Here is a 24,629-nt window from a genome sequence, read left to right as displayed (position 1 = left end):
TTTTTTTTTCATTGCTTCGGAAAACTAGTAATCCACCATACAAATGCAGTCAATTTACACTTTCTTCTCAGGGATGCAATGCTGACAGACAAGACATGAAGAGTGAGGTTATGATTTTTTTTTTTTTTTTTTTTTTTTTTTGGGGGGGGGGGTATTAATGTCTTTCATCTCATTTCATGGCATGTCAAGGGCAAACAGCATAGCTGTTAGATGATGTTTGGACTGTCACTACTTATAAAATCACAGCTGTACGCACAATCAGAGCTGTATGCACGAGCCTGTTATACTGGAGTTGAATTGTAAAATTACCTCACCTTGGAAAACCTCTTGTGTTTGTGGTGTTCTGGTCGAATGCCTCATACTTCTTTGGGACTGTACGAGACATCAGGAAAATTGTAGCTCTCCCTAAGTGACAGCAAGTGGTGGGCTTCTCTTTTGATAAATGTTTACAGCAGCACAAGGGAGCCCTTAGCACAAGGGATCCCTTAGTCTTGACTTGTCTTCAAGAAATTGATACAGGATATAATAAAGGTTTTGTACCAAAGATTGACAGAGGTCAGCATCACACGAGAGAATATGTCTGTTGTGTATTTATGATGAAAGCAACAAGAGAAGCCTCGATGGAAGGATGTACCCTGCCGGAACTGGCACCCATGTCACTGGAAGCATATGATGTGTATGTCTTGGCCAGTAAAATTAAAGGGCACTGCCCTAAACATGCGTGCCGCCATCTTAGATTAATGTTTCATACAGTGAGACCTCAATTTACAAACACCTCAATTTACAAACTTTTTGTCTTACAAACGTCAAATTTATGAAAATTAAACCTTATAATAAGGACTATTTTCATAATACACACCCACCACGGCTGGCGGAGTGATCTTCGGCGGAAGCACACGACCGAACAGCACCAGAGGTTAAGTTACCAACAGTCCTTATGGAAGGTGACTCTCCTTCCATAAGGCATCAACGACCATCAAAAAGGTAAATAAAACTTTATTTTACAGCACAGTTTATTTCTTTAATTACAGTCTTCATGTAATGCGCCTCTCTTTCCAAACACTAATTCCCTTTGACCTTCGACCTCCAACGCCATTCCATCAAGCCATAAATGACCATCACAGATGTAAATAAAGTGACTTTATGATACAATGCAGTGTATTTTTTTTCATTACAATACAATAGCACATTTATTATACATAGAATAAGGTATGTTGTGTGTAGTTTTGAGGCTTATTTAGTTGAAAAGTATATTTTATGGAAACCCGGGAACGGATTATTCCCATTTTAATGGTTTCCTATGGGATTATTTTTCTTTGAGATACACACTTTTTGCCTTACGCACTCTGTCTGGGAACCAATTAAGTTCGTAAGTTGAGGTCTCAATGTATAGTCGAGTGGTTAGCACACCGGCTTCACAGTGCAGAGGTCGCCGGTGCGCGTCCCGATCCGGCCTCCCTGTGTGGAGTTTGCATGTTCTCCCCGGACCCGCGTGGGGTCTCCGGGTCCTCCGGTTTCCTCCCACACTCCAAAAACATGCATGGCAGGCAGATTGACCACTCCAAATTGTCCCTAGGTGTGAGTGTGAGAGTGACTGTTGTATGTCTTTGTGTGGCCTGCGATTGGCAGGCAACCAATTCAGGGTGTCCCCCGCCTCGTGCCCGAAGACAGCTGAGATAGGCTCCAGCACCCCCCGCAACCCTAATGAGGAATAAGCGGCACGGAAAATGAGATGAGATGAGATATATATACACACCCCTAATGAATGGTGTATTTGCATTTACTTTTTCCATATATCAGGCGCACCAGACAAAGATGCATCTTCATTGAATGAAAAACGTTTTCCAAATATAATATATAAAGTACATAAAAGTTTTCTAAATATAAGGCACACCACATTATAAGGAACTACAGTAGAGGCTGGTTGTGCACTACTTCTTCTCCGGGAGGGCGGAAATGGAGTCGGTGGATGCTTACAGTATTTGCGGTAGCTGTTGTGGCTCATTATAACTTCACATATAAGGTGCACATGTGTATAAGGCGTAGGGTCATATTTTGAAGAAAATGAAGGCTTTTGGGTGCGCATCATAGACTGTAAAATACTGTAATTCCCACAGCATTTACCTAATCTGGATGTAGATATCGCCTATTTAAAACTGGCAGTTTTAAATTAAAGAACACTCTGTTTCTTTCATTTAAAATCCGTTGTGGTGGTGTTGAGTCAAATAGATGAGAATTGTATTTTTTCACGTGACAAAGTTACTTTTGCAAGAGCTAAGCTCATTCCTTCATTGTGATTATTGTCAGGAAGAAAATACACGTAATATACACTCCTCTTTCTCAAACGGATATGGATTATGACGCATCTTTGTGTAACCTGTGGTGCCCCACCGCCTTGTGTTTAACAATATTGATGATGCACAGTAGGATTTCTGGTATTGGTTGTGTATAATTGTGTCACTTCACAAAGCCTGACCAAAACACTTGAAAACAATGCCCTCCTTGGCAATTATATTGATATAGCAAACAAATATACCATACCTGACGACAACAGCAGAAAGCAATGTGCTCCTCATCAATTATATTGATACAGCGTACTACTACACAAGTCGTATGGCAGAGCAATGTATCAAAACACTTCCACCCATCCATCCGTTTTCTAGTTTGCTTATCAGCACAAGGGTTATGGGCGTGAACAACTTTTCATATACAGTATATATATACAGGTAACATCCGACGAAGAATAATGAGAAGAATACACAGGCTGTTCGCAACACAACCTGCGAAAATGTACACTCAGTGGCAGGGTTCTAACAGCAGAGCAGACCCTCCAAGGTTGGAAACAGAAAGATACTGGAAAGGCATATGGGAGAAGGAGGTCGCACATAACAGCAGTGCAAAATGGATCGTGACTCTCAAAGAGGAGCACAGCAACCTCCCTGAACAGAACCCAGTTACCATCACATCGGCAGACATACAAGAAAGAGTCTCAGGTATGAAAAACTGGACGGCACCAGGCATGGATATGGTCCACACCTACTGGCTAAATAAACTCAGAACACTCCACAAGCGCTTAGCAGCACAAATGAACCAGTTTCTGATGGATGGGACTCACCCAGGATGGCTAAACGAAGGGCGAACAATGCTGATCATGAAGGATTCCTCAAAGGGTGCAGTTCCTTCCAACTATCGGCCAATAACCTGTCTCTCCACAACATGGAAGCTCATGTCAGGCATCATTGCGGCTAAGATAAGTGGTTACATGCATCAATACATGAGCAAAGCACAGAAAGGCATTGGTAAAGATACGAGAGGTGCCAAACATCAGCTGCTGGATGACAGAACAGTCGCACAAGACTGCAGGCCCCAACATACCAACCTGTGCACAGCCTGGATTGATTACAAGAAAGCATATGACTCGATGCCACACACATGGATCACTGAATGCTTGGAGTTGTACAAGGATAACAGGACCCTGAGAGCCTTCGTTGCAAACTCGATGAGGATGTGGAAAACCACACTTGAAGCCAATGGCAAGCCACTAACGCAAGTGTCCATCAAATGTGGCATATACCAAGGTGATGCACTCTCCCCCCACTGCTATTCTGCATAGGACTGAACCCCCTCAGCCAAATAATCATCAAGACAGGCTTGTGACGCTACTCGAGGCAAGGACGCCGGGCTCGAGTGGCGAGGGAAGGAGGGAAGGCTTGGATCCGAAATGCAACGGCGAGACAGAGATCAGGGTAAAGTCTTTTACTGAAACACGCATGCAAAACAACAAACTCATAAGGTGGGGAATGTGCGTAAAGGCAATGGAAGAAATAGCGAACCTGACAGCAAGGTAGTAATGGGGGTGACTTCCGAAATATTCCGACGGAGACTGGATAGCGCAATCGGTAGATATAGTCAGAAGGCACAATCACGGGAATGACAAACAGCTGTGGGAACCCAGGTGCGTGATGATGGGAGGGGCCGTCTCCAGGGAGCAGCGGAGGAGAGACAGGAGGGGCGGGGCGCGCCCAGGACGGCGACGAGATGTGACAGTGCCCCCCCCTCAACGGACGCCTCTTGGCGGCCCACCAGGTTTGGAAGGGTGAGCCGCATGGAACGCCCGGATGAGAGATGGGTCGAGGATCCAGGCACGTGGGACCCACTGTCGTTCCTCCGGTCCATAGCCCTCCCAGTCGACCAGGTACTGCACTCCTCTGCCCATGCGCCTGGAGTCCAGTATCTCCCGCACGGTGTAGACCGGTCCGTCGGCCAACATCCGGGGGGGAGGTGGGGGGGTGGGCGTGGGGGCTAAGGAGCTGGTTTCCACTGGCTTGAGGAGGGAAACGTGAAAGACGGGGTGGATCCTCATGGTGGGTGGCAGCCGGAGCCTCACCGAGACCGGGCTGAGGATGGCCTCGATGGGGAAGGGACCCGTAAAGCGTGGGCCCAGCTTGGCTGAAGACCCTGCCAGCCGAAGGTCCCTCGTGGACAGCCACACCTCCTGCCCGACCTGGTAGTTGGGTGCCTGTCTCCGATGACGGTCCGCCAACCGCTGGTTCCGGGATGCGGTGCGTGTCAGGGCGTCCCTGGTCTCCTTCCAGACTCGGTGGGCCCGTCTGAGGTGATGTTCAATAGACGGGACCTCCACCTGGCCCTCCTGTGTGGGGAACAAGGGCGGCTGATAGCCACAGGCGGACATGAATGGGGACCGACCTGTGGCTGCGGAGACCAGGGAGTTGTGGGCGTACTCCACCCAAGGTAGGTGCAGGGCCCACGACGCCGGGTTGTGGAGGCACACGCACCGGAGGGCCGCCTCCAGGTCCTGGTTCTTCCTCTCCGTCTGTCCGTTGGTCTGGGGATGGTATCCAGATGACAGGCTCGCCGACGCCCCTAGGGACCGACAGAAACGCTTCCATACCTTGGACACGAACTGCGGTCCCCGGTCCGACACGATGTCCGTCGGAATCCCGTGGAGACGGACGACGTGGTTAACCAGGAGTTGAGCCGTCTCGATGGCGGACGGCAACCTGGTTAACGGGACGAAGTGGGCCGACTTGGAGAATCGGTCCACAACGGTGAGGACGACCGTCTTGCCACGGGAGGGGGGGAGGCCTGTCACGAAGTCGACGGAGATGTGAGACCAGGGTCTGGACGGCACCGGTAGCGGTTGGAGGAGTCCTGCCGGGGGCTGGTGGGAAGCTTTCCCACAAGCACAGGTCGGGCAGGCCTTCACGAAGCTGGTGATGTCCCTTCGGAACCCCGGCCACCAGAACCGTTGGGCGATGAGTTGGATCGTCCTGTTGACCCCCGGGTGACAGGCAATCTTGGAGGTGTGCCCCCAGACGAGCACCTCCGTGCGAAGAGGGGCGGGGACGAACGGGGCTGAACTTTTCTCTCAACCTCCCACCTCAGGGCACCCAGGATGCGTTGGGCCGGCAGGATGTTGGTGGTGGTCTCCTCCCTTTCTGCCGGCTCATGGATGCGGGATAGGGCATCGGGCTTGGTGTTCTGTGACCCTGGGCAGTAGGTGAGAGAAAAGTTAAACCGGGTGAGGAAGAGTGACCATCGGGCCTGTCGCGAGTTAAGTCTCTTGGCAGACCGGATGGCCGCCAGGTTCTTGTGATCCGTGTAGACGGTGAAGGGGTGTTTAGCTCCCTCAAGCCAGTGTCTCCATTCCTGCAGGGCCAGGACGACCGCCAGCAGTTCCCGATTGCCGACGTCATAATTGGCCTTGGCGGGGCTGAGCCGGCGGGAGAAGAAGGCGCATGGGCGTAGCTTCTGGTCGGTGGGAGAGCGCTGGGAAAGGACGGCCCCTACTCCGGACTCGGATGCGTCAACCTCGACCGTGAACGGAAGCTCGGGGTCGGGATGACGCAGGACAGGGGGGTTGGTGAAGGCACGACGGAGGCGGTTGAATGCCCCCTCAGCATCGGGAGTCCACCTGAAAGGGAGCTTGGTGGACGTGAGGTTAGTGAGGGGAAGTGCCTTCTGACTATACCCGCGAATGAAGCGGCGGTAGAAGTTGGCAAACCCCAAAAACCGCTGAAGCTGCTTGCGCGTCTTAGGGGTCGGCCATTCCACCACCGCTTTGGTTTTGGCGGGGTCGGCCCTGAGCTGCCCCTGCTCCACGACAAACCCCAGGAACGACAGAGAGCGGACGTGGAAGTCGCACTTCTCTGCCTTCACGTAGAGCCGGTTTTGCAGGAGCCGCGCCAGGACCCGTCGGACGTGTTGCCGATGTTCTTCTGCAGAGCGGGAAAAAATAAGAATGTCATCTAGGTAAACAAAAACGAAAACATTGAGGAAGTCCCTGAGCACATCATTTATCAGATTTTGGAAAACGGCGGGCGCGTTCGTGAGCCCGAACGGCATCACCAGGTATTCGAAGTGCCCTAAAGGTGTCTTGAATGCTGTTTTCCATTCATCCCCCTCACGGATACGGACCAAATGGTAGGCGCTGCGAAGGTCTAATTTAGAAAACATGGTGGCGGACTGAAGGGGCGCGAAGGCCGAATCCATGAGGGGGAGAGGGTATCTGTTACGGATGGTGATGTCGTTCAGGCCCCGGTAGTCAACGCATGGGCGCAGGGATCCGTCCTTCTTCTCGATAAAGAAAAACCCTGCGCCCAGCGGGGAACGCGACGGGCGAATGAGTCCCGCCGCTAGAGAGGAGTCTATGTAAGTGCTCAGGGCTTCCCGTTCCGGTTGTGAAATGTGGTAAAGTCTGGAGTCCGGTAATGGAGCCCCTGGCTGCAAGTCAATGGCACAGTCATACGGTCGGTGGGGTGGCAGGGATTGGGCTCTGTCCTTGCTGAACACCTCCCGCAGGTCATGGTAACATTGTGGCACACCCTTGAGGCAGATGGCCTCGGGCGGGCCAACGCGGGAGGGATCTTGCCCTGCCGTAGCCGACCGTAGGCAGTTGGCGTAGCAGTAGGGGCTCCAGCCCTGAATGGTGGGACCCTCCCAGGAGATGGATGGGTCGTGGGTATTGAGCCAGGGAAGACCCAATACCAATGGAGCATTCCGGGAGGGCATGACTAAAAATTGGCGGTGCTCCACATGGTTCCCCGCTACCCGAAGTTTGAGCGGGGCCGTGATGTGCGTGACTCGCGCTAATAGTCCTCCGTCCAGGTCCACGAACTCCTTGGGGGGCAGGAGGTCGATAAGTTGGCAGCCCAATGAGTCTGCCAACTCGGGATCGATAATGCACCCGTCGGCCCCCGAGTCCACTAATGCCCGCACTGTTTGGGAGCTGGAAGGCCCAGTCAATTCACTTTCCAGCTCCAATCGCGTTACGGGGGTAGGGGGTTTTGCCTCCCGCGGTCGCCTATGTCGTTTCTTCGACAGGGACTTGCATGTGCCGGAGGTCTTTGGTTGGGGGCCTTGGGTGCGGCGAGCCCCGGGTTCGATGCGGTCGTTCCCCCCACCAATCAGCATGGGTTCGGGGGAAATCTCCCGACGTCGCACGCGCTCGCTGCCGGCGTTGGTTCTCAAGGACCGGGTTCGTGGCTCGTCGGGCAGCCGACCGCTCAGCTCCCTCCGTCGCTCCTGAAGGCGGTGATCAAGGCCGATGACTATGTTGACCAAGTCGTCGAAGGTGGTGCCAGCGTCGCGTGTAGCCAGTTCGTCCTTGAGATCGGAGTTAAGCCCGCGACGAAACACCCCCCTCAACGCTCGGTCGTCGTAGCCGCTGCCAGCGGCCTGAATCCGGAAGGCGACGGAGTACTCTGCAGCCGAGCGGGACCCCTGGACGCAGTCGAGGAGTCTTCCTTCTACCTCAACTTCCGTGACTGGATGGTGGAATACCCGGCGAATCTCTGCCACGAAGTCCGGGTAGGAGGTGCACAGCTCCGGTCGAGACTCCCTGATGGCCAGCACCCACGTCTCGGCGTCTCCCCTGAGCAGGCTGGTGATAAAAGCTACCTTAGCCTCATCGCTAGCGTAGGCTTGCGGCAGTTGTTCAAACACGAGCGCGCATTGCATGAGAAATTGCGCGCAACGCCCGGTTTCGCCTGCGTAGCGAGAGGGGTTGGGTAGCGGGAGCGTTTGCCCACCCGCGGACGGGGAGGACCGAATTGTGAGGGCTGCCAGACGTTCCTCGACCGTCTCGAATCGTTGAGCCAGCGAGGTGGTGATCTGGCGGAGTTCCGTGATGACTTGCGCCATCTGGCTCGAACGCTCCGCTTGCATGGAGAGGGCGGTGAGGAATCTGTCTTCGCCGGCGGGATCCATGGGCGGTCGGAATATTATGTGACGCTACTCGAGGCAAGGACGCCGGGCTCGAGTGGCGAGGGAAGGAGGGAAGGCTTGGATCCGAAATGCAACGGCGAGACAGAGATCAGGGTAAAGTCTTTTACTGAAACACGCATGCAAAACAACAAACTCATAAGGTGGGGAATGTGCGTAAAGGCAATGGAAGAAATAGCGAACCTGACAGCAAGGTAGTAATGGGGGTGACTTCCGAAATATTCCGACGGAGACTGGATAGCGCAATCGGTAGATATAGTCAGAAGGCACAATCACGGGAATGACAAACAGCTGTGGGAACCCAGGTGCGTGATGATGGGAGGGGCCGTCTCCAGGGAGCAGCGGAGGAGAGACAGGAGGGGCGGGGCGCGCCCAGGACGGCGACGAGATGTGACAAGGCTATGGACACGGCCTCAGAAATGGAGCTGCAATCAGTCACCTCCTCTACATGGATGACATAAAGCTGTATGCTAAGAGCGAAAGGGACATAGACTCCCTGATCCACACAACCAGGATCTACAGCAGTGACATCGGGATGTCATTCGGGCTGGTGAAATGTAGTCGGATGCCGACTAAGAGGGGCAAGGTAGGCCACACTGAAGGGGTCTCACTCCCTGAAGGAACAATAGCAGACATTGAAAACAGCTACAAGTACCTCAGTATACCACAGGCCAATGGCAACCTCGAACTAGCAACAGGGAAAGCGGCCACGACCAAATACCTCCAGCGGTTGCGGCAAATCCTAAGAAGCCAGCTCAATGGCAAGAACAAGACCTGGGCAATAAACAGCTCTGCCCTGTCAGTGATCAGATACCCTGCAGGAATAATAAGGTGGTTAAAGGAAGACATTCAGACCAAGGATGTTAAGACCCGAAAACTCCTCACCATGCATGGAGGGTTCCATCCCAAATCCAGCACTCTGAGACTGTACACAAGCCGTAAGGAAGGAGGCCGGGGACCTGTGAGTGTGAGAGCCACTGTCCAGGATGAAACGTCCAAGCTCAATGAATACATCAAAGAGAAGGCTCCAACGGATGATGTACTCAGAGAATGTCTCAGACAATGGGGAACAGAGGATGAGGTGCTGGAAGAGGGACAGTCATGGGAGGAAAAGCACCAACATGGGATGTACCACAGAACCATAACTGAAGTGGCTGATCTCAAGAAGTCCTATCAGTGGCTAGAGAGGGCTGGACATCACAGAGGCACTCATCCTGGCTGCTCAAGAGCAGGCCCTGAACACCAGAGCCATAGAGGCACGTATATACCACACCAGGCAAGACCCAAGGTGTAGGTTGTGCAAAGAGGCACCTAAGACAATCCAACACATAACTGCAGGGTGTAAGATGCTGGCAGGGAATGCCTACATGGAGCGCCATAACCAGGTGGCTGGCTTAGTCTACCGAAACATCTGTGTGGAGTATTGACTGGAAACCCCAAGGTCAAAATGGGAAACACCTCCCAAGGTAGTAGAGAATCATAGAGCAAAGATCATGTGAGACTTCCTGATACAGACTGACAAGATGGTAATGGCCAAGAACCAGATAGTGTGGTCATAGATAAAGGGCAAAGGAAAGCTGTTGTCGTGGATGTAGCGGTCCAGAGTCATGGAAACATCAGAAAGAAGGAACATGAGAAACTTGCGAAATACCAAGGGCTCAGAGAGGAGCTGGAGAGAGCTTGGAAGGTAAAGGTGACAGTCGTGCCTTTGGTGGTCGGAGCACTCGGGGCAGTGACCCTCAAACTAGACGAGTGGTTGCAACAGATCCCAGGAACATATTGGATTTCGACGTCAATCGCCTCCAAGGAGTTTTTTTACGGATACTTTTGCTTTTTTGGGACCGTAAAAGACACCACACGCTCGTGTTCAGCCGAAGAAGACATGAAACAAAATTACAATCGTGTAGAAGAATCGGACTGGATTGGATTTGCCTTTATTAGTCTTGCAGTGGAGAAATTTACATTTCACAGCAGCAAAGTTATGAAAGGAATGAAAGTAGAAAAACAAAATACATGAGCTGCTGGAAAGTCACTCTCACTGCGCCGTCTTGAAGTCAAAAGAACAAAAAAAACTACATAACAAATAACATGACAAAATACACGAGCTGCTGGAAAGTCACTCTCACGGCCCCGTCTTGAAGTCAAAAGAACAAAAAAACTACATAACAAATAACATGAGAACACAAAGACACACAAAGCAGTTCCACATGAAAGAGGAGAGGATCAAAGCGTCTCTTCACCAGTGGATCAGGGACATCATGGTGGAATGTGCGCGTCGACTACAAGCTAAATGTTGAAAGCAAACACGCAGCTGTAGCATCCATTGACGAAGAGATTGTCTCACATCTCCTGTCTCACATAAATCCGACAGTTCCACATACGTATCGGCGCTCCTTCTTATCGCGGGCTCCTCAAGCCATGTATCCATCCAGCCGCAGACTGTCCAACAGCACTGACCTTCCGCTGCAGCGGGGCTGTGAAGATGCTGCCCATTACAGGGGCAAAAAAGCACAATGGCCCCTGTGGTGTCCAGCGATGACAGTCGAATGGCACCGACATTCCACCCATTCAAAAACAGTACTGGCATATTCATGCTGCCGAAAAGGCGCAACTGCTCAGCACAGTCTCCTCCTTGATGAATGTCGGGGTCACAAATGCTGAAAAACAGTCCGTATCCATTCCACACGACGCACAACAACACAAAGTGACAAAAGAAAACACAAAACAATACAAAAACAACAACAAAAAGCAAGGCTGATGAGAGCACTTGCTGACGGCTGCCTACTCGGGCGCCATCTTGGACTCCTTTTTGGAAGAAGGAGATCATTGAGAAACACGATGTGCACATTTGTCTGATTTAGCCGCTTAGCGGATATGCTAAGTCCATTTCAATGTGTATCATTGTGTTCAGCTGATAGAAAAGGATTGGCATGATGTTACCCTTTGATCCTTGAAATCAGCATGGAAGAATTTGTGGACCGTATGCATCCTTGAGAGGGACTTTGAAGGATTTGGTCCTCATGACTGTGTTATTTTGGACAACATTGTTTCCATTGGACAGAACATGGGACGCAAAGTGGATGCAGATGACATCGAGGAGCTTGTTGCTGACCACAATGAGGTCCTCAACACACAGGATTTGATTTGCTAAGTGAAATGATGTGCAGGCTTTTATTGAACAGTTCCATCCAGAAAAGACTGTGGCTATGAGAGTCATCAACATGATGAATGATAATGTGATGCCTCAGTTTCGTAAGACCTTACAAGTCAGAAAGCAACAGGTGTCAATTAAGAGCCATCAACGACCATCACAAATGTAAATAAAGTGACTTTATTATACAGTGAAGTGTATTTCTTTCCTTACAATACAATAGCACATTTATTATACATCATATAAGGTATGTTGTGTGTAGTTTTAAGGCTTATTTAGTTGAAAATTGTATTTTATGGAGATCTGGGAACGGATTATTCTCATTTTAATGGTTTCCTTTGGGGAAAAAAATTGGGGATACACACTTTTCGCCTTCCACAATCTGTCTGGGAACCAATTAAGTTCGGAAGCCAAGGTTTCACTGTATATGTGTGTGTGTGTGTGTGTGTGTGTGTGTGTGTGTGTGTGTGTGTGTGTGTGTGTGTGTGTGTGTGTGTGTGTGTGTGTGTGTGTGTGTGTGTGTGTGTGTGTGTGTGTGTGCGTGTGTAATGGAAAGGAGCGAATGGGAATAATGTGTTTTGTGTGTGCGTGTGTGTGTGTTTGTGTGTGTTTCTGCGTGCGTGTGTGTTTGCGTGTGTGAGTTTGTGTGTGTGTGTGTCTGTGTGCGTAAGTGCGTGTGCTTTTGCATGTGTGTGTGTTTCAAAGTTTGCAGTTCTTTGTTGTTGCCGATGTATTATTTGTTTGTGTATTAATTTTAATATGTATTTAATGATTAGAAACAATTTCTTTTCTTTTGCATCTACAGGTATTTATTTTGGACTTGTGAGCAATTTATAAGTATGTGTTAGTGTGTTTGCGCGTATTTGCATGTCTCTTGTGGGTTATTTGAGATGTCTTGCTGAGTGAGCAATAGGTAATGCAGGCTGGGCTGAATGTGAATTATTTTGCCCCTCTGTTTCCAATTAAGATTTGAACATGGAGGAACTGCAGTTATTGGAGCCCCTCATTGGTTCAGTCCATCGGGTTCATTCAGCCTTAACTGTGGAAGATAATTGTTGGCTTTTGTGAAGGCAGCCACTCTCACAGTGCCATCTTTAAGTTAAAAAAACTGTGAACCCCATTTTTATAGTTTGGATCACACAAATGTACTATAAGTGATAATAAAGCATGTCATATAATGTCGGATCAGTCCAATGTATCACAAATCCATCGCAGAATTACAGTTTTAATCTGGAATCTGTCCATGTACAAACTGATGTTTACTATGCTGTTGAATATTTTAGGTTGTTCAGGGATTGCTGGCCGTTTTCTACAATCTCGGAGATGGAGACTACAACTTGACGCTGCCGTTCCACCACCTGGATGATGGCGACTGGCACAAATTGGAGTTGGATCGCTTTGGCCGAGAGTTCACCCTGCGCCTGGATGGAGGCGGAGGGCGTCGAGAGATAATGGCTTCTCCTGGGCGGAGTCAGGAGATCATTATTGACCCCTCTGTTGTGATGCTTGGAAACTCTTTCCCATCGGGACACAACAGAAGCTTCCTTGGTAGGTGGACACTAATTGGCTAATAGGACGAGTTAAAAGTTCAAAAAAGTATGTCGGTGAACCAATTGATGGCTAAACAGCATTACTGATGGCTAATAAAACCTCGAGTTAGCAAGTTAGTGTGTAGAGACTCGGGTACCTGGAGGAGTTGACCATCAATTACATTGAGGAACACGTTCATTTTGAAATGCTGTTACCTATCCTAATGCATTCTCACGATGGGGCTGGGAGGCATCCTTCGGTTTTCGGCTCATAATCACAAATGACACTGCGGTATTGCTCTCTATTTAAATGATGTGATAGAACTCATTTACCCAAAGACTGAAAAAGAAAAAATGCTGTGCAGACAATGTCGTCCTAAAAAACATTTTAGCTTCAGGGCTGTTAGCTGTGTTTGTGTACATGAGGGCATTAGTACTCCTTGGTCTGTAGATGTGACGTTGGCTCAATTTTAGTTTGTGAAATTTTGTTGCATATTTAAGTTGACTCCACGCAAATGATTAAGCTTTTGTGCATCACAATTTTGGTGAAATACTTTGTCTTATTGTATATTTGTCGAACTTGTTTCTCCTCCTTTACAGGTTGCATGCGAGACCTAAGATTAAGTGGAAGATCCATTTCCCTCGACAGGAAGCAGCCTTCAGAGGGGCTTCAGTTGGTTTCTTCTCTGGGCGTATCCCTTGGCTGCTCTTCAGAAGCCTGCAGGAAACAACCCTGCACCCCTCCTCTCGTCTGTGTAGACCTCTGGAGGCAACATGAGTGCAGGTAGTGTAAAGTGTAAGAATAATACATACCCCTTGAAGTTGGCACATTTTGGCATGTTGTACTTTATTCTGTGGCACACACGCAACCATGCAACCATTGGAGCGATGCTAGTTTGCTTTCGTGCCTTCTACCTAAGCAGCCACTCCAAGTGGAACTCAAAGAGTGCTGTCACACATTCTGTCCTCTATAAGAACCACCCGACCCCGTAGAAAATCATGATTTAGGTTAGGTGTGTTTCTGTCATTCTCCAGCAAAACGGGCAGCTGTCATTGATGGACCTTCCGTCAGTAGTGACAGAATGGCCAACTCTGTTCATAAAAATCGCCTCCCTGAGTACAAATAATGAAGCAGCATTTCTTACTGTATTGGTAGCATGTTGAAAGTCAACAACGTTACTCTGAATGTTAAAATTTATGTGACTACAGCTCACACATGGGACCCAGACTGGTGAGAGCAAGCAAGAGTCAGAAGTGAAAAATATTCTGTAGTTTTGTATGAAAGAGGACCTACTACTGAGAAGCCAATCTTAGCCTCTCTGTCCCTTTTCACCTTTTTTTACAGGCAGTGAACAATTGACTCAGTGGCATAACTTTGAATGTGATTAAACCGCCAACAATATTTTTTTTCCTTTAACCCGATGGATTTGAAAGACTGTACTGCCATAATCTTCTGATTTTATTCGATCACTAACAATTGGGCAAATGACCAATCAAAAGGAAGTTTTCTTCTTGTTTTTCCTGAGACCTTAAGGTTTAGCTTTAGTGTTTGTTTTCCCCGTGAATCTTTCTGTGTGTTTTTGATCATTATCGGTTTGCCTTCATGAGGGCCATCCTATCAGTTTTGCAACATTGAGCAGGAGTGGATGCAGAGTAGCCCAATACACTTCAGTATTAAGCCAGAGCTTTTTTACAGATGTTTTCTATTAAGTTCTAATCTCTCCTCTGTTTTTGAGCCTCACCAGTGGTTTGCACCTTGTTGTAAACTTTCAGTATTCACATTCATGAAGGTGTTGCTCGATTACAGACTTTGACAATGATATATCTTCCTCTATAAGCATGTTCTTGAACTGCCTCGATGTTTTACTCGCCAAGGAGAAAAATATGCAATCATGCACTTTATTTGCTGTTGGATTTGTTTTGGATTTGTTTCTTCAATTTATATTGTGGACGTGTTTGTCTCATCTCATCTCATTTTCCGTACCGCTTATTCCTCATTAGGGGCGCGGGGGTTGCTGGAGCCTATCTCAGCTGTCTTCGGGCACGAGGCGGGGGACACCCTGAATTGGTTTCCAGCCAATCGCAGGGCACACAAAGACATGCAACAGTCACTCTCACACTCACACCTAGGGACAATTTGGAGTGGTCAATCTGCCTGCCATGCATGTTTTTGGAGTGTGGGAGGAAACCGGAGGACCCGGAGAAAACCCACGGGGTCCGGGGAGAACATGCAAACTCCACACGGGGAAGCCGGACCGGGACGCGAACCGGCGACCTCTGCACTGTGAAGCCGGTGTGCTAACCACTCGACTACCGGGCCGCCCGGACGTGTTTGTGTGAGGTTTCTTTTGCTTTTGTGGCTTAATGATGGCCTCCTTCATCATCTCATCTTCTAGAAACATTACCTCTTTACAGTTGTACATCAACACTCCCACTGTGCATTTAGCAAATGTAAATAACTTCCAAACATCATCATTATGATCATATTTATCTGAAAAGTTATGACACAAAAACGTGGTACAATACTGTAAATAGGTCAATAAAGTCGTAAATTAACAGCTTTCTTTTGTCCGAGAATATGAAAGACAAGAGCATGCCCTTAGCCTACAAATTATTATAGTCGGTCTACTGTTGTTAACTTCAAACGAAGGAGAGTGCAAGGACGGTGGCCTACTTTTCACCTTGAAAAAGACACAGTTGTAACAGCTACATTTAATTATAAACTCGCTTTACAAATCACCCAACCCTCCTCACACACAATACAAAATACAATACCAACACACACACACACATACACACACACACACACACGCACACACACACGCACACACACGCACACACACACACACACACACAAACACACACAAGTGAACCTCAGACAACTAAATAAATTCCAATCATTTTTCATTGATCTATCTACGTGTCATCGGTTTATCAATCTTCCATCCAATGTAACCAGATTAAACAGTATTTACAAAAGCAATAATAGGCTATCATGAACCTTGACCTTTGCAAACATGACTTATTTGTCATGAAGTAATAATATAAGAACATATCAGTGGTTCTTAACATGGATGCCATCGCTGAGCCACTTTCAGGAGTTTAACAGAGTGACATGTATCATTTGTGTGCATACATGGGTCTATCCACCCAGAAAAAGGCATTTGCACACTCTACTTGGTAGGTCCAATATTTTTCCAAGAGGGTATGCATAAGACCCCATATGATGAAAAAGAGAAATGGATTCAGTTTTCCCTTGCCCGGACGCGGGTCACCGGGGCCTCTCTCTGGAGCCAGGCCTGGAGATGGGGCTCGTTGGCGAGCGCCTGGTGGCCGGGCCTACACCCATGGGGCCCGGTCGGGCTCAGCCCGAAGAGGAAACGTGGGTCCCCCTTCTCAAGGGCTCACCACCCGTGGGAGGGGCCAGAGGGGTCGGGTGCAATGTGAGCTGGGCAGCAGCCAAAGGCGGGGACCCTGGCGGTCCGACCCTCGACTGCAGAAGCTAGCTCTGGGGACGTGGAATGTCACCTCTCTTACAGGGAAGGAGCCTGAGCTGGTGCACGAGGTTGAAAAGTTCCGACTAGACATAGTTGGGCTTGCCTCCACACACAGCCTGGGTTCCGGTACCAGCCCTCTTGAGAGGGGTTGGACTCTCTTCCACTCTGGAGTTGCCCACGGTGAGAGGCGTAGAGCAGGTGTCGGCATACTTATTGCCCCCCGACTCGCCGCCTGTACGTTGGGATTCACCCCAGTAGACAAAAGGGTTGCTTCCCTCCGCCTTCAGGTGGGGGGACGGGTTCTGACTGTTGTCTGTGCATATGCACCAAACAGCAGTTCAGTGTACCCATCCTTTTTGGAGACCTTAGGGGGTGTGCTGGAGAGCGCTCCCCCTGGGGACTCCCTTGTTCTGCTGTGCGATTTCAATGCTCATGTGGGCAATGACAGTGGGACCTGGAAGGGCGTGATTGGGAGGAATGGCCCCCCGATCAGAACAGGAGTGGTGTCTTGTTATTAGACTTCTGTGCTCAACACGGATTGTCTATAACAAACACTTTATTCAAACATAAGGGTATCCATATGTGCACGTGGCACCAGGACACCCTTGGTCGCAGTTCGATGATTGACTTTATAGTTGTATCATCGGATTTGCGGCCTCATGTTTTGGACACTCGAGTGAAGAGAGGGGCGGAGCTGTCAACTGATCACCACCTGGTGGTGAGTAGGCTCCGTTGGTGGGGGAAGATGCCAGTCCGACCTGGAAGACCCAAACGTGTTGTGAGGGTTTGTTGGGAACGTCTGGCAGAATCCCCTGTCAGAAGGAGTTTCAACTCCCACCTCCGGCAGAACTATACACATGTCCCGGGGGAGGTGGGGGACATTTAGTCCGAATGGACCATGTTCCGTACCTCCCTTGCTGAGGCTGCAAATCAGAGTTGCGGCCATAAGGTGGTTGGTGCCTGTCGTGGAGGCAATCCCCGTACTCGCTGGTGGACACCAGTAGTAAGGGATGCCGTAAAGCTGAAGAAGGAGTCCTACCGGGCTTATATAGTCTGTGGGACTCCTGAGACAGCTGACACGTATCGACTAGCCAAGCGGAATGCAGCCTCTGTGGTCGCCGAGGCAAAAACACGGGCATGGGAAGAGTTCGGTGAGGCCATGGAAGCCGACTTCCGGCGTCTCGGGAGGGGAAAGCAGTGCACCACTAACACTGTGTACAGTGAGAGTGGGGCGCTGCTGACTTCTACTCGAGACATCGTGAACCGGTGGGCAGAGTACTTCGAAGACCTCCTCAACTCCACCAACACGCCTTCCTTGGAGGAAGCAGTGTCTGGGGACTCCGAGGTGGGCCCTCCGATCCTTGTGACTGAAGTCACCGAGGTGGTTAAAAAGCTCCTCGGTGGCAAGGCCCCGGGGGTGGATGAGATCCGACCGGAGTTCCTAAAGGCTCTGGATGTTGTGGGGCTGTCCTGGCTGACACGCCTCTGCAACATTGCGTGGTCATCGGGGAGAGTGCCTCTGGATTGGCAGACCGGGGTGGTGGTCCCCCTTTTTGAAAAGGGGGACCGGAGGGTGTGTTCCAACTACAGAGGGATCACACTCCTCAGCCTCCCTGGAAAGGTCTATTCAGGGGTCCTAGAGGGGCGGGTCCGTCGGAAAGTCGAGCCTCAGATTGAGGAGGAACAGTGTGGTTTTCGTCCCAGCCGCGGAACAGTGGACCAGCTCTACACCCTTAGCAGGGTCCTCGAGGGCGCATGGGAATTCGCTCAACCACTCTACATGTGTTTTGTGGACTTGGAGAAAGCGTTTGACCGTGTCCCTCGTGGAGTTCTGTGGAGGGTACTTTGGGAGTATGGGGTACAGGAGCGGCTGATACGGGCCGTTCGGTCCCTATATGACCGATGTCAGAGTCTGGTTCGCATTGCCTGCAGTAAGTCGGAATCGTTTCCAGTGAGGGTTGGGCTCCGCCAAGGCTGCCCTTTGTCACCGATTCTGTTCATAACCTTTATGGACAGAATTTCTAGGCGCAGCCGAAGCGTTGAAGGTTTCCGTTTTGGTAGCCTCAGTATAGCATCTCTGCTTTTTGCAGATGATGTTGTACTGTTGGGGCCTTCAAGTGGAGCTCTCCAACTCTCGCTGGAGCGTTTCGCAGCCGAATGTGAAGCGGCTGGGATGAGAATCAGCACCTCCAAATCTGAGACAATGGTTCTCAGTCGGAAAAGGGTGGAGTGCCCTCTCCGGGTCGGGGAGGAGATTTTGCCTCAAGTGCAAGAGTTTAAGTATCTGGGTGTCTTGTTCACGAGTGAGGGTGAAAGGGATCGAGAGGTCGACAGGCGGATCGGTGCGGCGTCTGCCGTGATGCGGACTTTGTACCGATCTGTCGTGGTGAAGAAGGAGCTGAGCCAAAAAGCAAAGCTCTCAATCTACCGGTCGATCTACGTCCCAACCCTCATCTATGGTCACGAGCTATGGGTTGTGTCCGAAAGAACAAGATCCCGGATGCAAGCGGCCGAAATGAGCTTTCTCCGTCGGGTGTCCGGGCTCTCCCTTAGAGATAAGGTGAGAAGCTCGGTCATCCGGGAGGGGCTCAAAGTCGAGCCGCTTCTCCTCCACATCGAGAGGAGCCAGATGAGGTGGCTCGGGCATCTGATTAGGATGCCCCCGGGACGTCTCCCTCGTGAGGTGTTCCAGGCATGCCCCACTGGAAGGAGACCCCGGGGACGACCCAGAACACGCTGGAGAGACTATGTCTCCCAGCTGGCATGGGAACGCCTAGGGATCCGCCAGGACGAGCAGGAAGAAGTGGCTGGGGAGAGGGAAGTCTGGGCTTCCCTACTGAAGCTGCTGCCCCCGCGACCCGACCCCGGATAAGCGGTAGTAGAAGATGGATGGATGGATGGTATGCATAACAACAAAGAAAAGAAAGAGACTTTGTTATGAAAAGGACATAAATACAGTAAAGTCTCGTTATATCGATATTCAAGGGAGTCCGAAAAAATATCGATATAACCGGGACTATCGATATATCCGATCCTGCGCCGAACTGCATTAAACAAAAGCCGCCAAAAGAGGGCAGCCAAGTGCCATATAAGAAACGGAGCTGGCCATTAGCTCCCTTTTTATTTGGGGTCAGAGATGTTCCCCCAATGTTGCCTCAAAATGGCACATATAATTCTTTAATGATTGTAAACATGTATGCTTTAATCTTCAGAACTACAGTGTATTTGAAACATATTCATAACTGGATGTGTAACAAGAAAGCATATTATCCGAATCTGAAGCCATTGTTTGGATTCACAAGCAATGCAAGACGTCTTGGCGTGAAGTCATTTTTATTTGCATTTGAATAAAAAGTGACATCGGCTGTCCTTTAATACACAGTATGGAATGTTAATAATTTTCAAAATCATCGCGCTTCAGCAGACAAAACAAGAAACATTGTTGCAAAAAACGATTGCATTCATATACAGTACAGTGGGCATGTACATAACACAACAGGGAAACTGCAACGCTTACATCTTACTGTATTATGTATACAATTTAAAAAAGTCATCAATCTTCTTCTGCTTCCCATTTTTACCTTTTAACACAAACACTTCAATCTCGTCTGCTACACACAGGCTAGCGTCTGAAAATGAAAATGGCTCTGCTACACGGGTGCTGGGCACGTAACCAAGTCACCTGACCAAGTCGACCAATGGCGCGACTGATGGCGTGTCACGTGACAAAGTCACACGGCCAAGTCGACCAATAGCGCGACCGATGGCGGCTCATGTGACCAAGTCGACCAATGGCGCGACCGATGGCGGCTCACGTAACAAGACACGTGACCAAGTTGACCAATGGCGCGACGGATATATCGATATAAACAACAAAAATGGCCGGCGGGGGATGAAAAGGAGCACCGTAATAACCGGATTATCTTAATAACCGAGTATCGTACTAAACGGTACTAATTATACATAAAAAGACTAGAAATGTGCAAGGGAAATGAAAATAGTATCGTAATAAGCGGTACTGTCGATATAACCGATATCGATATAACGAGACTTTACTGTATATGCAATATAAATTGATACGAGTCTTGGCAGGGTCAGTTACTCCTGTCTCCGATTACTACATACCTACGGAGCAGTTTCTGTTATGCAGATATACAATAGAACGATTTACAGTATAAAGGATTTACAATCAAGAGTGCATTCACAGTATGTTTTTGCAAAAACTTTACCTATGCATAATTAAGCCTCTTGTCTCATTTTTGATTTCCTTTCTCAACAGGTGCCCTCCAGGTCACATCACGAAGGAGAGCTCTTCTGGCAAAGCGTGCCTCTATACACTGTGCGCTAGCCGTCCGTGTCGCTATGGCACTTGTGTGGCTCATTCCCCCTCACGTTACACTTGCCGATGCCACGAAGGGTACCGCGGACGGCACTGCGAGGTGACACTCGCCATGTTCCATAATGAAGACGGCAATAGCCTGAGCCTGAGCTCCATGTTTGCCATCAGCATCTGTGTGATGGCCTTTCTAGGTAGCTATGTTGACTATGTGCTCTTCCATTTGTGGTGACTTTACGTTTTCTTGTTTTCTTGTAATATCATGACACACTTTTGATCATTAATCATTTTGGTTTGTTACATTGTTTGTTCATGCAACGCTGCTATCCAAAACATGTAACGCACTGGATAGCAGTGCCATCCTTGTGTGTGTGTGTGTGTGTGTGTGTGTGTGTGTGTGTGTGTGTGTGTGTGTGTGTGTGTGTGTGTGTGTGTGTGTGTGTGTGTGTGTGTGTGTGTGTGTGTGTGTGTGTGTGTGTGTGTGTGTGTGTGTGTGTGTGTGTGTGTGTGTGTGTGTGTGTGTGTGTGTGTGTGTGTGTGTGTGTGTGTCATAACTGATTCAAGCAGCAGAATTTGCACTTGTGTTCCAAATTAAGAGTCCTCTCCTACCAATCAGGAAAAAGGTGGGGGGGAAAATCAGCATTGCCAAAGAATCAGCATGTCATGATTTGGAAGTGGAATGTCCAAAATGTCTCTTGAGAATCAGCAGACTTCTTCATTTTTTCCTGTATTATTCCTGTGTCCCCTGTCATTTTCAATGTGACATTGTGGATTCAAGTCTTTATTCTAAGCCTTAACTGTCATCTGTCCAAATCATTTTATAGCCAAGTCTTGCCTCATTTACCTGGAATGATTTTGTTTTTCCTACTAAGGACCCATTACCCTTGCTATTGCGCAGCATCTTTTCACAACACATTTACTTCACCGATGCGCCTATTGTAGGCGTTCGGGTCAAATGTTGTCCCCAGCAGATCACTGAGTAATAATTGATGAAAGACAGAGAAGCTATGCTAATTGCTAACCTAACGTGTATTCGTGAAGCTCCAGAATTAAGTGTTTGGGTGAAGTTAATGTGAAGTCTATTCAACTGCGTATAACAAGACAGTAGGCAATTTAATACACATGTATCCGAACGCCACTTAGCTGATAGGGGTCACCTAGATGTTCAAGGGTAAATTATTTTCATTTAAAATATTGACATATCAGAATCAATATCGGTATTTGTCATCACAACAGTGTTACATTTGTAACTTTTTTTTCCAAATCAATTTAGCCAATTTAAACCATAGAACGCATTTAGAAAAAAAATAGTTCAAACTGAAAGTTTATATTTGTGGTTAAAATTGTTCTACCAAAAATGTTTTAGACAAGGAACTACAGTTTGCTGCTTTGCACAATGCAAATTTATTAAAAAAAGAGTCATTTATATGGAAAAGAAACTGTGTTTTTCATTCCTTTTATTCTTGTATTTTTTTTTATTATTTAACAAAACCATTACTTCCAGGCTCTGAGATCAACCTGAAAAAAAGATCCTTATTGATCAACAAATCTAGAAATATACACTCTAAATATACAGTGTTGTCTTGCTACTGTATTGCAGGCTTCACAAGTTTTGGGGTGGTTTTGTAAGTTTTTTTTTTCATTCAATTCAGACAAGGCGAAAAAGGGGATGACACCATCATGTAATGATGGTGAGACTGAGGAGGTTCACTTTATACTTTCTAATACAGTGGATATGCAACTGCCTCGCTATTTCGGTCGAAATACGGTTGTTGAATTACATCGTGCAAGTAATAGTACTTGTTTTTTATTTTATTTTATTGTATTTTTTGTTTGCAATTGCAATAATTGCATTATTTTCCTTACTAATGCCATCAACTCTAGACTGTTATTTTTTGTCTTGTAGTAAAATACTACACGTCAAGTGACTAATATAGTCCTCCAACAAAGGTGCAGAGTCCACAAGTGGAAACAATCTAATAAAGGTGATGCTGGATGGCCTCGTAACTTGTGAAAAATATTGCTTGGAAGGTTGACTTTATATAACCAACGGCGTCCACTTTTGTTGCCTTTTTAAATATGTATGTGCTGATACCCCAGTGCACACAGGGCACTTAAAAAGACAAACTGACACTTTTTCGCCATGCTTAAGTTAATTCCAGAGGTCTTTGGGGCAATGCCTGGTCCTTATAAAAGTAGAAGGGCAAATGTGTGTGAGTGCCTTGATTGCTTTCACTAGTCTCTGTAGGCCCGCCATGTTGTTTATGAGTCTTAGTGTCAGAGACAGACTTATAAAATCCTTGTCCTGCTCAGTACATTAGGCCCCTGCCTCCATAGCAGACTCTCCTGCAGGCCATGTGACCTTTGCCGCAACTCTTACTGCCGCACTGGAAAATGAAATGTATAGAGCAGACCTCAACATATGATAATGGATTAAAATTATATTCTACCTGCACATGCTCGTTTGAAGAAAGTGCTGTCCAATTAAAGTAGGCTGACACAGTGGCAAAGAAGTAGTACGAGCAGGTTACGCCAACTGGTGAGGAATATTTTTTTAAGAAAAAATAAGCAGTCTCTTTTGACTTACTTCATTTCCACGGCTTTTAATAAAGCAAGTTGATTAAATACAGTCCCAGAATTAAAGGATAAAGCTGTTTTGCGCCATGAAAGGTCCTGATAAGAGGTGGAATAAAATGGATAATGATCGTCCCGTTGTACAGTACGTACCTATTTAATGAACAGCTTTGTCAGCGCAGGAAACTCCGTGGTACATAAGCACTCACATCCAGTACACACTCTACTCACTTGGTGCTAAATTAAAGGGTGACTCCTGCTTTGCCTCAGTGAGCATTAAAAGTTAAAATGATCATCCATTATTAAACTTTACATAAGGCATCACAGATTGACTGGCGTGTGAATTCGGCGTGTATTGACTGAGTCAGGCCTATGTCTGAATGGCCAAGCCTCATTAGCCCATCGTCAAATCTGTCCGTTTGTGAGCAAAGAGTGGGACAAATGACCCCCCTCATAGGCAATGGATCATGTGAAGTGTCTGCTTTGTCCCCTCAAACCAAGTGATGTTTTTCCAACTCTTGCCCATCTCTCACCTGTCTCATTTCCTTCTGTTGTCCGATCAGTTCTCTTCCATCCCTACCTCTCATGTTTCATGCTGTCTCGGTGCTCCGTACTCCTAATTAACCTCAGACTGCAGTTCCAGCCAACTGGGTCAAGTGTTTTGATCAAGACGTTGGGGTTGTTTTTGCCCACTCATGCATAATGCAGAAAGCAATGCGGGTCGCGTTAGCCCTTAGAAGGCAACGAGGTATCGGCATTACGAATGGATGGCGGTGGTTTTTGTGTCCACCCTGAGTGATTATCGATTACGTCACACAACCCTTACACATCTCATCCCGGAGTAGCCGGTGGATGCAGGCATAAACTCATGACAAAAATTGTCCAAAGGTGACACTACAAGCCCCTCTGCATTGCGCACAAAATATATGCTGTTCTTTTATGATCAGCTGAAGTGTCAGTGGCACTCATCGGGATTGTGGTATTTTCTGTGATGTTATCTGGGCCCGCTCAGACAACTCACACGCAAATGCAGAGGTGTGGAAGTGAATTTGCTCGAAATACTGTAGATTTTAATTAGTAAAAAGTGTTTCTGGGTGGTGACTTTATAATGAATATTTGCCTGTCCAAATGGACTGAGACTGCTGCTGGTGCATTCTTCTCTTTTGAAGCAAATGACTGTACATCGGACTAATGTGATTATCTCACATTTCCCTGATGACTTCCAATTACACCGACTCCTCGAACGCTGAAAACTGTTCCCATTTAGCGTGGTGGGAGATTACATAAAAAACAAGGGC

At 48.1% G+C, this 24,629-nt stretch overlaps 1 protein-coding gene across 4 annotated transcripts in view; it reads left to right on the top strand.

Moving 5' to 3' along the window:
- The window catches only part of LOC148898164 (neural-cadherin-like), a 178,172-nt gene that overhangs the window by 143,129 nt on the left and 10,414 nt on the right, over positions 1-24,629 (top strand). For all 4 annotated transcript variants that reach the window (XM_088997196.1, XM_088997193.1, XM_088997194.1 and 1 more), the window contains 3 exons: positions 12,679-12,943; positions 13,525-13,708; positions 20,701-20,951. In XM_088997196.1, coding sequence (XP_088853322.1) covers positions 12,679-12,943; positions 13,525-13,708; positions 20,701-20,951 — 700 coding nt within the window. The remainder of the gene's footprint in view (positions 1-12,678; positions 12,944-13,524; positions 13,709-20,700; positions 20,952-24,629) is intronic.

Source organism: Hippocampus bargibanti, linkage group LG05, assembly GCF_051943395.1.
Source record: "Hippocampus bargibanti isolate YZ-2025 linkage group LG05, ASM5194339v1, whole genome shotgun sequence".
In the NCBI taxonomy this organism is placed as follows: domain Eukaryota; kingdom Metazoa; phylum Chordata; class Actinopteri; order Syngnathiformes; family Syngnathidae; genus Hippocampus; species Hippocampus bargibanti.
Note: the sequence above shows the minus strand (reverse complement) of the source record. Positions and strands in the feature narration are given on the sequence as shown.